The sequence below is a fragment of the Sinohyriopsis cumingii genome, chromosome 4 (assembly GCF_028554795.1).
Source record: "Sinohyriopsis cumingii isolate HCF-2022 chromosome 4, ASM2855479v2, whole genome shotgun sequence".
NCBI classification, from domain to species: Eukaryota; Metazoa; Mollusca; class Bivalvia; order Unionida; family Unionidae; genus Sinohyriopsis; species Sinohyriopsis cumingii.
In genome coordinates this window covers 95,049,302-95,066,514 of record NC_142964.1, presented here as the reverse complement: position 1 = coordinate 95,066,514, position 17,213 = coordinate 95,049,302, and the positions used below count along the sequence as shown (strand labels likewise).

General features: G+C 35.2%; 1 protein-coding gene across 1 annotated transcript in view; it reads left to right on the top strand.

Moving 5' to 3' along the window:
• Positions 1 to 16,914, top strand: part of LOC149801708 (E3 ubiquitin-protein ligase arih1-like) — a 119,834-nt gene extending 102,920 nt beyond the window's left edge. The window contains exons 14-17 of the mRNA XM_089955988.1: positions 1,215 to 1,298; positions 5,352 to 5,528; positions 7,947 to 8,065; positions 15,848 to 16,914. Coding sequence (XP_089812114.1) covers positions 1,215 to 1,298; positions 5,352 to 5,528; positions 7,947 to 8,065; positions 15,848 to 15,941 — 474 coding nt within the window. The 3' untranslated portion in view covers positions 15,942 to 16,914. The remainder of the gene's footprint in view (positions 1 to 1,214; positions 1,299 to 5,351; positions 5,529 to 7,946; positions 8,066 to 15,847) is intronic.
• The last annotated feature ends 299 nt before the right edge of the window (positions 16,915 to 17,213 follow it).

Sequence of the window (17,213 nt, the reverse complement as noted above, 5' to 3'; positions counted from 1 at the left end):
AACATACCACACATTGTTCATTTACATCTTTTGGTGGTATTCCAAGGCTTGAATATATTATTTGACTGAAAACTGGATCCAATAAAATTGCAAATGAGAGAAAAATTATCAACTGATTGCTTGAAGACAACTGCCATTCACTCATCACATAGTGTTAGGTGCAAAATAACCAAGATTGACTTATATCAAGGTCAACTATATGATAGTATCTTGCAAATAAAATCATTATTTGAAGAAACATTCACTTAAGAGCAAGTGACTATCTTTTTGATAACATGGGTTATAAAAAGTACTATCAAAGCAAGTTATTTTTATGCACAAAAATCAATGCCTGTTTTTATTATAAGTACAGAAGCCTGGGTGGGGAATAAACACAACTGGTAGCAAGCAGTAAACACATTGTTTAGACTTACTGCCAGGAAATCAAAGAAAGAAAGAATTTCTAAATTGTTCTGTTCTACATTGCTCATTACATGGATGAAATTCTAGTGTAATTTAATCTCATTCCTGCTGGACTGATGATAAGATTGGTGTTAAAAGTGTGAGAATTAGCATGACTGGTACAGATTTAAAGAAATCTGACTTTAGTCCTTGCAGTTTCCACTTCAGGAGATATGTTGCATATAATGATAATCTTTCACGGCATGAGAAAGCTTAAAAAAATATTCATGCACTGAAAGAACGGATCATATGTGTGTAGGAGAAAGGTTGTATTGATGAGATGCTGCTGCAGTGGATTAAAGTTTTATCTTAAGTACACAGTTTTATATTTTTTAAAATAAAAATTGCAGTTGGAGTGCATATTTTTAATGTAATTTTCAAATGATTTAAAAGGTGTCCCCCACAACTTCTGTCTATCCCAGAACATACAGTACAAAAAATAATTACATTGAAAATTAATTAATGATGTCCCAACAAATACGTAATATATATATATATATATATATATATATATATATATATATATATATATATATATATATATATATATATATATATATATATATATATATATATATATATATATATATATATATATATATATATAATAAACACAGATCTAGTTTCTTTGAAAATCAGCAGCAATTTTAGGTTGTTCTTAGGGCATGTAGATAGTTGGGAGTTTTTGGTATTTAATGCTATCAGAGCATAGAATTCACTTCACCTGTATTTTTCTCTTGTGCAATGATGATTTCTTTCTTGTTTATTTTCAGAGGTCTCGTGCTGCCCTAGAGCGTTACCGTTTCTACTGGAGCAGATATATGAACCAAATGCAGAGTCTGAAGTTTGAAAACAAGGTCAGCATAAAAATAAGTATAAGGTGATAAGTATACATTGATATGAATAAGTTGATATGGATCATTGACTTACATGTAATTTATTTAAATGAGATACAGATAATACAATACTAAGACTATGTTTGATTTGTGTCTTGACACTGTCAATGATGTGTAATAATACAGTCCATATCATGGTTCTCTACTGATTATATTATGTATATTTAAGTCTTGTTCATAGAGATTATCTTTGTCTTAATGTTTCTTAATCCAAATAACTATTGGATATATTTGTTTCCACATGTTCCCTTGAATTTCGAATATGTAATACTCTTGTTAATTGAAACGAAGGGAGTAGAAACAAAAAGCCTCTGGATGGAACGATTTTCACTTTACTTAATAAATATCACACATAATATGAAAAACAAGACGTAATGCTAATGTTAAATATCCCTACCACATCCTGAACTGCCCACTCAGTGGCCATGTTAATGGGAGTAACAGGGTTGGAAAAAGGTGCATAACTTGGACAGGATGATTGAAACAACCTGGTTTACTTCATCACTTTAACATTGTTTTGCAGTAATTTCGATCAAACTTGGATTTGGGTTTATTTCACTAAAATCATGGATGAATTTGATAATTAATGAGAGTCATGAATATGAGTCATGTAATCTTATATTGTTACCAATCTCGAGGTCATATTTCTGACATGAATTCAATTGGACTTGGAATATATATGATCAAATAAGTCTGATAATGACCAAGATCCAATCCATAATCATTCATAAGATATTCTGAGTTTGTTGCCTGAGGGCATAATTCTATACAGTTCCTGTACTTGGGCCAAATTGTCCCACCACATCAACAACCTAGAAACGAAAGCAGTATTTCTAGCATTACATAAGGGGCTGATTTGTCATGGTCTCCTCAGACAACACATCTGTTGTAGCCTACCTACAACATCAAGGAGGCACACATGCTCCTTCTCTTTGCGTAGAGGTCTGGAACCTTTTCCTCTGGGCTGTCTCAGAGAATGTCACAATATGAGTTTGCCATATTCTGGGCAAGATGAATGTATTAGCAGACAGCCTGTCCAGAACAGACCAAGCCATCATTACAGAATGGTCTCTTCACCACTCAATAACAGAGTCCCTGTTTTCACTTTGGGGAAGACCTCTGGTGGACCTGTTTGTGACCAAGCTCAACAGCAAACATCCCTTTTACATGTCTCCTGTCACGGATCAGAAAGCATGGGCAGTTGATGCATTCATCTTCCTGTGGGATTGCCTATTCTCTTATGCCTTCCCACCTTTCCAACTGCTAACACAAATTCTGCAAAGAGTCTGAACTTCCACTGCTTAGATCATTCTTATTGCCCCACTGTGGACCCAAAACCATGGTTCAGTGTTCTCCTAGACCTCTTGAAAGATCGACCCAGGTCTGTACCACACAGGAGGGATCTCCTGTCACAACACTGGGGATCCCTTCTCTACATCAGCCCAGACCTTCTCCACCTTCACACCTGGCTCGTCTCAAACGATCTCTCTGCCAGAACAAGTTTTCGGACAGAGTCACCAGTTGCATCATTCAAGCCAGGAGAGCTTCTACATCCAAAGTTTATGATGCCATGTGGAGAATCTTTCGTGATTGGTGCAGTAGGAAACACATTGATCCTATCTGCTCTTCTGTAACATCCATTGCTGGTGTCCTTTTGTTCCTCTTGAGGCCAAAAGATGCTCAGTATCCACTATTAAAGGCTGTTGAGCTGCCTGTGTTCTTTGGTCACTAACCAAAGCACCTTATGAACCACTGAGTGAAGCTTCCTTTTTGGATCTCACACTCAGAATTGTGTTCCTTCTCACCCTTGCCTCAGTGAGACAAAGAAGTGAAATTCATACCTTGTCCATTGACTATGGTTGTCTTATACCCTTACCATAGAGATTCCCAGTCTCAGTAAATATGTGCAGAGGATGATCAAGATATGCCCTTAGCATGCATTTCACTTCCATCTTAATGTCACCAAAGCAAAAAGAAAGGGTAGGAAATGTCTCTTTCTCCCTTTTAAGGGCTCCATAGACATTTTGACTACCACTGTCATGACAATCAAACGAGCATATAAATCTCTCACCGATCAAGATCTCACCTTTATGAAACTTAAAGCCCATGAGGTTTGAGCTGTTGCTACCTCATGGGCCTACTTTATTCATTCCTCTCTGGAGGATATTATGAAAGCAGCTTTTTGTCTGTCTCATAATACCTTTTCCTCCTTTTACCTCTGCTCATTAGCACAACAGAGCGCAGGCATTTTTTCGAAGGGTCCCATTGTTATGCCACAACATGTTACTCAAAAGAGACGTGAACATTCTATAGAAGTGTACCTCTCCCTCTATGGTGAGTGCATTTAATTTCTCTGTTTTTGATCATTTTGACATCAGCCTACTCACCTTACTGACAAATTCAGCTAAGCAATAGCAACAGGATAAGTAATTGCTGCTATTAAAATGTATTTTTTTTTAAGGGGGTAAAAATAATTTTAATTATGCAATACTTACCTGTTGCTATTGCCAAATACCCTCCTCCCACCCCATTCTGATATTTTGCATACTTGTTGTCTGTGAAAAGATGACATATAGGTACATCTACCTTCTACATATGACTGTGTGACAAATGGTGTGCAATACACCATTTGGCTTTGACCCTCTATTTTCATTCAGAAATGTGAGACAAATAATCTTACATTATGGCATCAGTGTTGGACTTGTGACTAGAATTGTACATCAGACACTCTGCAAAACTTCATGTCTTCTCAAAATTCTGACCCTTGCATGGAATTCTCCTATCCTATGTCATTAAGTGTTCCAAAAAGGGTGGGGGCAACAAATCAAATCTCCACTAATATATTGATTTTTTTTAAAAATTAATATATTCCCTGTAAATATTCTAAATATAGTGAGAAAAACAAGATGTTTGTTGGGTAAATGGAAACATACTTTGATGCATTAAAGATGTATTAGAAACATGTGTTCCTGGCTGGAAGAAAGTTTAACTCTTTAATTTCCATGGGAAATTAATTTTTCCTGCTATGGCTTTATTTGCAGAGATTTTTATTGCTACAATTTCACCATAATTTCTATGGAAAATGTCACAGAAATAAGTGTAATGACAAACTATTTTTTCTAGAAAGAAACAGAATATCAGAATTCTGTCCATTTATGAGACCCTTCAACTCACTCACTGATGTACTTCAGACTATAAGAGCATAGTCCAAGAGTATGACGTTGTGAATGAAATGTTGACAAGTGACAAAAAGCATTAGGATTTATGATCACAGTGTGTAACAGAAAAAAGATATATTGTGAACTTGCATCAACCAATTCATGCAAACTGTAGTTGGTACAGAAAGTGGATGGTGAAATCAACACATCAGTGACCATACATACAGCCAAATACTTATTATTACTGGCAAGGTTTGTTAATGTGAGACAAACTGCTCATGTAAGTTGGATAAACTATCGAATGGTGGTTATAATTATGTACACTTCTTTGCCAAACTGTTGATAGATATCTGTCAGAGTCAACAGATCTGTATTTCCTTTTCATTTTTTTTTTTCATTGTGCCCCGCAATAATATGTATATTTGCTTATAAATAGAGTTCAGCTGAAAAATGCATGGACCCAGAGTAATTAGGAGTAATTAGTAGAACATAAATCCTGAGCTACCTGCACATTATGTTGTGGCAGATCATGGTCTTTAATGCTTGCAGCTGGACTCATCTTATACTTGAGTATGTAAGGTAGTGCTATCAAGTAGGTATATAGCATTACTCTTGTCCATCTCTCTATCCTGTATCCAAATAACATTTGAAGAACTTGATTGATTTGAACCAAACTTGTTGTAGAACTAAATATTTAGCACTAGAAGATAAATGTAACCCTTAAAATTTCATTCATTTATTAATCCCTTTTTGACAGAAAATCACCCTTGTTCAATTATTCCATATCGGTAGGAGCACCAATATCCTCTCTCAATACATTTGTAGTATTAAATTTCTTTATCATGTCTTTCTGCAGCTGTATGATGCTGTGCAGATACAAATAGAAAAGTTGCAGCAGCTTAACATGTCCTGGATTGGAGTTCGGTTTCTGAAGAAAGTTTTGAATGTTCTTTTTAGCTGTCGCCAGACTCTCATGTACAGCTATGTCTTTGCATTTTACCTGAAAACAAACAACCAGTCTATTTTCTTTAAGGTAGGTTACACTGCACGACCTTTGGTGTTACATTGAGCTCTTTTCAAAATATGTGCAGGTTTTTTATGGTATATATGACATAAATGTGTCTTATGGTATATTTGACTTAAATGTCTGTCTTTTGGTATATTTGACATAAATGTCTGTCTTATGGTATATTTGACATAAATGTATGTCTTATGGTATATTTGACTTAAATGTATGTCTTATGGTATATTTGACTTAAATGTATGTCTTATGGTATATTTGACTTAAATGTGTGTATTATGGTATATTTGACACAAATGTCTGTCTTATGGTATATTTGACTTAAATGTCTATCTTATGGTATATTTGACTTAAATGTATGTCTTATGGTATATTTGACATAAATGTCTGTCTTATGGTATATTTGACTTAAATGTATGTCTTATGGTATATTTGACATAAATGTCTGTCTTATGGTATATTTGACTTAAATGTCTGTCTTATGGTATATTTGACTTAAATGTCTGTCTTATGGTATATTTGACTTGAATGTATCAAGATATCATGTAGATATAACTAATGAGACATGACATGTACAGATGACAGTGCATTTATTTCTACATCCAGTTTTTTTGCTATCAACAGATTCCGAGGATAATCATCGCCATTGTCAGCATTATTAGATTGGGTGCAATTAGGGATAAGAGTGCATAATTTGTACACAATGGGTGGAGGAAAGATGGACAATCATTTCATCCAAACAAATTTGCCAGGTGAATGACAAGGATTCATGAAATTAGTATTACCACTGACACCACCTCTGGAGACAACTTTCTCTTGACTGAATAGCACAATCATCATGGGTGTCTCATAGTCTCAACTGCATCATTACCCCTGGCACTGTAGCCAAACTTGTATATCATGGCACATACTCTGGGACCAGTATTAGCATGATACACTAACCTAGCTGAACCAGCTGTGAATCTTCCCCAGCAACTAGCTATCATAGTATAGTCAGGACATATGCCTCAGACATCACCCAGCCTATAATTGCTCACTCTCCAGCTTTGATACCTTGACCATCAAGAAACTGCACTATTGGCAATCCTAGTCTGGCCTGAATGGCTTGTTCTAGCCCTAGATTTAAGAGTCTAATTGGCTTTGGACTTTCTGCAGCCTGAATGAACATTTTCAACTTCCAGGACCAAGTACAGTGATCATAGTTCCTATTATACCCAATCCTGACAGCTAGACACAGACAGTGCCCAGCAATGGTAACAATAACCCTGGCTCTGCCCTGGATGCAAAGATGGAATCCTGGCTATGTTCATTGCCCATTCAGTCTGCTCCATGCTACCCTTGTAACAACCATTGCCACAGGTATCAGTGGTATCCAATTCATCAGGTTTAGAAGATTGTAGCTCACAGACCAAATCCTACATTGCTTGGAAAGATAGTTCCATGATCCAAGTGTCAACTGGCCAGGGCAGCCTAAAATTCAATTTCAGTCGGGTTTTCTATTTAACTGGTTCATCAGTCTTCCAGATAGAAGTCCAAAGAACATTGCAGAACTGGAAATGAATATGTTTCCCATTGTCATGTAGATAAAGTCTTTTCTAGACATGCTGGAACTGAATAGAAATGTTACAGTGATCGATTCTGACCTGGACCATTTTCCAGCAATCTGAACATATCCTTAATCTCCCACTCAAGAACCCTTATAAAAATCTTAACTGGGAGTCATTATCATGAATAAGTATGTGTACAAACCTTTTGACAACAATGCAGCACAATCTTCTAACACCATGGTGCCTTCCTTTAATATTCAACTAATGCAAATGAATGCCTTTATATCAACATTTACTGTTTTAAAATAGCTTAATAAAATGGCTTGGAGAGTACAGTTGCTTTTGTCCAATCTTCTCTTTCGTGGGCAGATTGACGAGGTCATACATATCCTTGTTCCCAATTTTCAGCTGGTCATAGGCTTCCGCTTGTTAAATTGGATCTTTTGAACCCATAACTTCATGGAGACTCCATGTTCTAAATGAAAATAAAACTGATCTTATATCAAATATGGTCTCATTGTAGTCAGTTTGAAAACCTTTTCACTCTGTGATATCAGGGTTGCTTTCAACTCAAAAGCAATTAAAGATAAGAAATGGTCTTAAATATTGAAATCTCAGAAAATCTTTTCGGTAATGGTGACCAGTACAGTATCGGTCCATTCCAGATATTTTTTTATTTGTCTTTGGCATCTGCAGATGTCATTATGGAGGGAGGTAACAACTATGGCAGTGACATAAACAAGATTTTGTTGTGTTTAAGTTTTTGTGATAATCATGTATTTGCATTTCAGTGGATATCATATATTGACTAGAATAACCCTTGTTTGATCTCAAAGGATGACACTATCTCTTATTTTATAAGATAGTATTATATCAATTGCAGAATAACCAGAAAGACCTCGAGTATGCAACAGAACTGCTATCTGAGTATCTGGAGGGATTTATTTCTTCTAAGGGTCTCCCGTTTCTGGATTTAAAAGAGAAAGTGGAGAAGAAGACTAGGTAACTCTGGTTAAAATACTTTATACTTGGCACAATATCACTAACTGATCTTAACTCCAGGCATCAGTCCCTTATGAGAATTCTTGCAGACTAAAATCTAAAGTCTAAACTCCAATTTGTCTTAATAGCTAAGAAAACATCCAAATTTTATTTAAGTTTGTGAGTGAGAATTTATTTATTATTTTCTTGCATTTTCTGAAAATGATTTTATTTCAATGGCTCTTTGTTCTAAGAACTGGAAAGACTGGATGGTAATGTTCAGTGCAAGTGATGTTCCTGGAATTGATTGAATCAATCAGGATTTTATTTTCTGTTTAGGCTTAAATGCTGCTTTCCATTACACTACAGTAGGATGCAATATTAACTGATTGGTTTAATTAGTTTAGTGATGCCTATTACATTCACTGATGGTTGCACCTGACTGGTTTTAACCAGATTGGTACTTAATAGATGGCACAGCTGATACCAGTCAGGATCAACCCTGGATAACCAGACTGTAGTTTTGAACAAGAGTACAGTTGATTTCTTTTTTGTCAAGGTCTTAATCATTTTTGGGGGGTTTTGTATATGGTTAACTTGGTCCCTGCTCAACAATTTCAGTAGACTGATTCACATCAATCCATCGGGTTATCCATCAAATAAAAATTTGGGTTATGCAAGATAACTGTATTTGGAGCAACTGGATCTTGCTTAGATTTGTTTTGCAGCTTTATATGGACATGACCTCTGAGAAGTCTTACATTTTCAGTGTTCTGTGTCACCATTATGACGGGTTGTATCTCCTGATTTCCCTTCTCCATAGTAATATATTGTTATACTGTTGTATTCTTGTCTTTTTTTCCATAATTGCATGAGGATAAATTTTTTTATACCTGATATTTGTCATTTGTGTAAGTTTTAAAACAAGTTAACTGATATTTCAGTTCAAATTCTAGCCTTGTTTACATGCTTTGAAGGTTCTGGAGAGAAAATTTATTTGCAATTGAGAGGAAAATTCCATACGATATTTGGGTTTCCCACAAATTCTATTGCGTCCTAGGTCAAGTGAAAATATGTATATATAGTCATTTGGTAAAAAAAAAAAAAGTATTCATTCCTGTCTTTTGATCAGTATCTGAGAATTTATTAAGCTTAAAGTTGTATCAGAATATAATTTGGGTGGAATTATTTAAATTATTCATTGGAAAATACAACGTGCTCATTGACTTTTGGATTAGTATAATACTTTTGGGATTATAGTGTATACATTTACAGAAATTTTAAAATTATACCATTGATTTATCAAGACATTTAAGACCACTTTCATGAGAATATTCAAGAATAATGGCATATCAGGTCATTCAAGAATTTAGAATTCATTTGGAACATTCTATTTTCTTTGATTTTGTGATAGGACATGTAGTATTATTTTTTATTTAATTTACAATACTGTCTTTTAAAGTTTCATTTTTGCATGTTATGGAAATGGATTGTTTCTTGCTTGTTACATAAATTGCTGTTTCTGTTACATTTTTTAGACCTAGTCATAGCAATACTTAATTTTCCATATCATACTCTAACCAAGGATTGTTGGATTTCATACTAGTTTGGCAGGCAAAAATAAGACCTTGAATTAGCACTTTTTTCATGAATTTCATAGAATCCTTTATGGGAGTTATAGCCCCTGATTGCACTTCCTGTTCACTTGGGATTCTGCAGCATAATTTAACTAACAGATTGTTGACCTTCATGCAGATTTGGCCAGTAAATTTATGTTGATGAAACCTTGACTAAGTTTGATTTCCAGGATTCCATCCCTTGATTTGCAGATCTTCTGTTTTTGATTTCTTCTTCAAATATTTTACCTGATCCTTCTGTCTTAGGAGTTGCTACTTACTTGCACTACATTGTAAATTCTTACGTCACAAACTAAGTAACAGAAAAAAGCAGAATCAGCAAGTTTAGTAACTTAACAATTTAATTATTAATTTATAAATGAAAATGTGAGAGGAACTTAACAGTATTATGAATCCAAATAATCCTGAAAAAATTCTATTAAAGTAAAAAAAAAAATAAAAGTTCCATATAAACTTCCAAACCAGAAAAAATAAATTACAAAAGACCCAATGCACGTATGCCAAATCCAGCTACAGACAATCACTGCAATTTTCAATCATAAATAAAATTTACAAAAACTATATACATACATAATGAAATCCAGTCCTTTCAAACTGGAAAAAGACATTTACTTTATTGGTTTGCTTGTTTTAGCAATAAAAATGCTGAAAAGATATCTGCTTGCAATGGTGGATGTCAGACTAGAGTGACCATGTTGAGAGGGATTGATGGCAATCCCAATAGTTGTCAGTTAAATACCTTAGCTCATGGTTAAAAGTGTGTTCCATTTTGATGCCTTGCAAATACCAAATTCACATCATTTGAGCGATTCTTTGGCATTTTATATTCTCAGCTGTTTCTGCTGGAATGTTAGCAAAGCAGAGAAGCTGATCCGATTTAAAACAGATCATTTCTGTCCATGTCTTGTCATTGATGGTCCTGAGAACAACTGCGCTTAAGTAGGAATATATAGTTGGGAAATATACTGTGGACATATTTGTGGTAACAAATTTGGTTAACATTTTTCATTTCTTTTATTTCCATAACCCTTTAACCAATTCCTTTCATGCTTGAATGTCTGGTATAAAATATCATCAGATACTAACCTTATGCATTTTATCACTCCTGCAGTGTGTATCATGCCCCAGGGTGGAATCTGAGTTCAAAAATGTAAAGTAATATGGATATAATTTGCTTAAATTCTTTATTTTCTCCTCCTCATTATGACAGTAATGGCTATCTCAGTTTGTGTTTTAAATTTGACAGAGTCACATATTTTCTGTCCTAGTTTTACCACTCCAGCCCCGGTTCAGACCGTTAGAATCAGCTGTGTGGTCAATATGTAGGATAGTTCTGTAAAGTCCAACTCCATTATTTCAAGATAGCCCTATAGTAATTACATCCATCCATTTGTCTAGACTTTCATTTTCACAACATGGCAGCATTTGCAGGAGTTATGCCCCTGCTTGCCTAACTATCCAACTTTGCTTTACACAATACGACTTTAGCCACGTTTGCCGGATTTCAAACAAATTTAGCATGCAGCTTTATAATGATGAAAGCTTGAATAAGTTTGATGTCCAACATTTCAAAGTGCCATTTACAGGGGTTATGCCCCTTGATTATAGTACGAGTCACACAGGTCTTGTAGGCATTCAACAGTGACTATTTCAGTAATGGGTGTCATGTTTTAGAATTTGATTACCTTTAAGTGGCATTCATATTCCTTTGAAAGGTCATTTTTTAGACACCCTGAGAAGTGCATACGGCAAAATCAATGTTCAAGTATGTAGACATTTTTGGACAAAATGAACTTAAAGGTGTGATCCAGTACAATCCAGATTGCACATCGAGCACTGTAACATCACAGTGAAAGCTATGCATATTGATAAACAAATTCGTACTATCCTTGATTGTGATGATTCCACTCAATATGCTCTTATTTTGACCTAAGTGTAGTACACGGCCACCATTGTAAAAGTCCATAGCGATAGATAATTTTCGTCTGGAAGTTTCTTGGTGGCAGTTAAGGTGCAAAGCATTCAGTAATCAAGATTGAATAGACTTTGGTTAAGAAAAATTAGTGTTACATTTTAAAAGAACAATTTGTATTTAATTTGAAATGAGTAAATGTGCACACATGACCCATGCAGCTTTTGCAATACCTGACCTCCAGACTGTGCATAATTGGATTTCAGTCAAATTGTGTGTGATGTTTTCCTAAGATTGATGAGATATTGGTTTAATTCTAATTAATTCTAAGCTTTCCATGAGATTGTTTATTGGTGTTCTGAGTCCAGATTGCCCAACCGGCTTTGGTTTCCATAGCACAGTTTTTACCATGGTTGGTTAATTGTCAGCCAAGTTTGGCACATACTTTATATTGATCAGGCCTTAACTGAGGTTGATTTCCTGCATCCCTTGACATCATTAACATTATTTATGCCCATGATAGCCATCCTCCAGGTTTGGTTTCTGGAGCATAATGGTTAAAAAATTTGCTGTTTCTTTATTTTGATGAGACCTTAAATTAATTCAATTTCAAGTATTACACATCATCATTTAGAGGAGTTATGCCTCCTAAATAGACATGCTCCTAACTTCATTTCCCCAGCACATATCTCTTTGTTTAAGACCCTGACAAGTAAACTGTGATGAGTGGGGACCCTTGACAATGCAACCATTGCTAATAGCACTAGTAACTTGAACTTTTCTCCACATCTTCTAATAACTTTACATTTCTTTAAGCCCTTACTGAATTTACAATGTGTTAGGAATGCAACATCATCCCAAACTATATTTCCTTCTTTAGTTAACTATCCTGCCCTTAGGTCATGTCCCAGGGTGGGGTAATGGGATCAATATGTAGGTCATGTCCCAGGGTGGGGTAATGGGATCAATATGTAGGTCATGTCCCAGGGTGGGGTAATGGGATTAATATGTAGGTCATGTCCCAGGGTGGGGTAACAGGATCAATATGTAGGTCATGTCCCAGGGTGGGGTAATGGGATCAATATGTAGGTCATGTCCCAGGGTGGGGTAACAGGATCAATATGTAGGTCATGTCCCAGGGTGGGGTAATGGGATCAATATGTAGGACATGTCCCAGGGTGGGGTAACAGGATCAATATGTAGGTCATGTCCCAGGGTGGGGTAATGGGATCAATATGTAGGTCATGTCCCAGGGTGGGGTAATGGGATCAATATGTAGGTTATGTCCCAGGGTGGGGTAATGGGATCAATATGTAGGTCATGTCCCAGGGTGGGGTAACAGGATCAATATGTAGGTCATGTCCCAGGGTGGGGTAATGGGATCAATATGTAGGACATGTCCCAGGGTGGGGTAACGGGATCAATATGTAGGTCATGTCCCAGGGTGGGGTAATGGGATCAATATGTAGGACATGCTTTAATTACAGTTTAAATTCCATAACTTATATATTAGGAAAACATCATCCAGTTAACATTACGTTTTTATTATTATTATTATTATTATTATTATTATTATTATTATCATCATTATTATTATTAAATGTATTATTATCCTACACAACAAATGCCATACATTTTACTAACTTCTCATCCAAGTCAATTCACATTAGAAATTGTATAGGATCTCTTAAGCCTTTTGCTCCATAACAGTGATTACCATTTTGTTCTGTTTCTGTGTAAGGCCTATGTGGTCAAAAAGTAGGAAGCTTGTCATATGCCCATCTAAAGTCAAGAGTAGTATCTTATGGCATCCTATGTCCATCTGTCCTCATTTGCTTGTCTGCCTCATACTTTGTAATGGCAGGGGAGATTTTCATTAAACTTTGCCCCAGTATATATCATAACTGCATGTCACATAGTAAAGACACTCACCTCCACCACCATGCCCACGTCGAACATCACCTCAAAGTCAAGGTAATGGGAGATGTAATTTTTTAATATATATATTCCTCCTCAAGAATTTTAAGTTTTGAACCAAAAATATATTTTAATGAAACATTAGCCAATTATATATTATGTATATCGGTGATGTGTCATATGTACTAGCCATGCCCTCCCATCACAAAGTGATGGCTATGGCAAGGGAACATGTAACTCTGATTTTTATCCTTATCTTGAGTATAAATTTTTAACAACTAAATATATTGTTTTCCTACTTTTCCTGAATAAATGGTTTCACTAAAACACATCTTAAGGGTGTCTAGATGGTAATAAATGAAACTTGTGCTGATCTGACATACAATATGGCCAGCAGGGCAGCCATCTTGAAGATCTTGTTATCGCTACTGCTTCTGAATGGAAGTCATAAAGGGGTTTTCACCAGGGGACTTCTTACAAAGGCTTCTAATTGATAACATTTAAAATGTATCTTAAAACATTTCTTTTTAAAACTTTGCTGTTTGCACTTTATGAGGAATTATTTAATTCAAACAGATTTTTTATGTCCACCTTCAGGTTGTTCAACTTATGCAGCCAGGTAGCATTTTACATTATCATTTACTAGAGTTATAACCCATAAATATTGCATACATCCCATTTGTTTCCACACATTCTTTTTTTTTTTATAAAAGCACTACTGTCCAAATTGTATGATGTAGAAAATAATGCAATCAATCTATGACTAATAACTCTAGGATTTGGTCTTTTAAAGTAAAACCATGTTTGTTGAAGTTTGGAGCACCATGATACCACATTTAGCAGAGTTTTGGACTCAGAATCCAATGGTTCTTATCTCTCTTTGTCCTTGTGAAGGGCACTTAGCTCCCATATATACATGTATATTGATAATGTGAACTTTTACATGTGAGCAAAGTTAAATACATGTATAGAGTGATCATGGATATAGGTTAAGAATGATATCAGCTGAAGCTGTTATCTTTCTGTTCAGAACAATCAAATTTCAGCAAATTGGAATAAGATATAGTTTGAAGTTAGATGAAGGCCATAATATTGTAGAACTTTTTTAAATGGGCATGACTTGAACAATTGACCAGAACAGCCTATGGAATGGCCTATTCATCGTCCATTTGTTTACATAAGGTTTTTGTCACTAGTCCTCCTAATGTACTTGGAGGATTGCCATGAGGATTACACACACATTCATCCGAGTGGAAATGGTGCTGCCAGATATGGTTACCACTGCTGCCAACATAAAACAAATCTTCATATATTTGCTCCTTCTGAACAGATGGTCATATCAGCATGGGGTTTTGCCCAAAAGACTTCTATTGTGATGTCTAGTTATCCCTAAATGCATCTGGTGCCAATCTGACATCCACTATAGCCATCACAACATAAGATAATGTTACAGCTACTTCTTTCCAACATGAAATTTTAAATAAAAGCCTTCTGATGATGTCTGGTTGGTGAAAGATGAGGATCATACTAACCCTATTAAACATGGCCACCATTGCAGCCATCTTGACAATCTAATCACTGGTTCTCCAGAACAGAAAATCATATATACGTTGACAGATCACCAGTAGATTTCTTAAGATGTCTAGTCGGTTATAAAATGGCATCAATCTGACAAACAATTCTTGTTAAAACTACTCTTCCTGAATGGATTGTCTTCTCTACATGTGGTTTTGACCAGTATACTTCTTATGATGATAAGTTGGTCCTAAATGAAAACAATGCCAATAGTCCATCCAATATTATCACCACAGAAATCATCTTGAACATCTTGTCCTGAATGGATAGCCAGATCTATGCTGGACATTCGCATAAAGGTTTTTTATGATGTCTAGGTGGTCCTAAATGAAATTTATACCAATCTTATATCCACCATCTTGTAGATGGTGTTACTACACAAGAATGTGTGAGATCATGGTTTAAACACTCTGGCAAAAAGAAGAAACAGTCTTATTTTAAATTCACCAAAATTCTTTCCTACCAAAAGAGCATTAATCCCATTGAAGACTTGTATTGGCAATTCCATGAAAACTTATACCCCAAAAATAAATTAATTCATAGTGTCTATATTTAGCACTCCCTCATTATTGTACTTTCAGTGGAACCATAGAATTGAACTGTACATCACACTATAGTTAAAATGCCTTACAATGAAGTTCCCTAGAGTGAAGGAGTGGTATATATTAGTCCTGATTCGTGTTCTTATGTATTCTTTCATCTTACACCATTTTTATGTATAAATACATATATGTACTATAATGAAAAAATTTGAAATTTTAGGTACTGTGAGCAAAGAAGAAATGCTGTGCTAGAGCATGTACATGAAGGATATGACAGAGATTATTGGGAATACCTGGAAGACTTGTGGCATTGAGGGATGTGTTTCTGTATTGAAAAGGACACTTCGTCAGGGAAAAAAAGAAGAAACAATACTTGTTCACATTGAACATTTTATACAGTAACAGAAACCTTTATCTGCTGAATCATAATGCATATACAGGAACAGAGTTTTATAATATTATTGAAATGCAGATAATGTTATTTTTTAATCTTTTATATGACAATCATACCACAAAAATCTACTTTTCATTAATACTTCCCTGGTACTTTTGCATATATATTAAACTGGCATGTGATAACTGCATGTGTATGATCAGGATATGTAACATAGCTTTAACAATTTTTCAGTCATATCGCTATAATGTCTGCAGTGTGGCAGTTTATATTGGTGTTTAGCACTGGGGCATCATGCCACAGACATGTAGCATGTTGTCCCACCCTGTCACATTATTCCGATACCAGGCCAACCAGTCCTAACGCTAACCTCTTAATGCTGAGCACCTAGCGAGACAGCCATTGGTACCATTTTGTTAAAGTCTTTGGTATAATTTGGCCAGGGTTTGAACCTGCAACCTCCTGCATCTGAGGCAGACTCTCTATCCACTGGGCCACAGTCATTGGAGCAGTCCGCATGTGATAACTAGCTTCTATGATGTTTTGTTCTAAGCAGTGATTAAATGTTAAATAACAGCTTCAGTTGTAATATGTGTTTAACTTGTTAATTTGAATTATTGTTCTTACAGGGTTTATCTTTTCTTGTATTGAACAACATTGACAACTCTTCATTCTAAATGACTTTCATGCTGAAGAATAAAAAAGTTGTTCCTCAGGAATCAGTTGGTATCTTGCCAAATAACCCATTTTTGAAAACTGATGCATGTTGGACAGAATTGAAAAAGACATATTTGTGTTTTGTCAGGAAATTACTTTGCAAAGAAGGTTAAATATTAAAGTAGCAAATGTATTGCCTTTTGTACAAAGATGTGAATAAATTAAAATCGCTTCTCTATTGCAAATTTTCTCTTAATCAGTTCCCAAAATTAAGCAAAAATATTAGTGAGAAGCAGACTGTTTATAATGTGTTACTTCCTTTATTTAGACACGGGTTGATGTTATGTGTTAAAATAATGTATTTGTGGTCACATCTATAATAAAACAACATTGGATTATCTCTATGTAGGCACTGCTAATACCACAGCCTCCTTCCAAATATACATCACTGTAACTGATTTTTTATGTTGCAATGAATTTAGTGAAATTTTCTGGTTAATGGGTTATTTTTCAACAGGTGTTCATTATAGCAGGC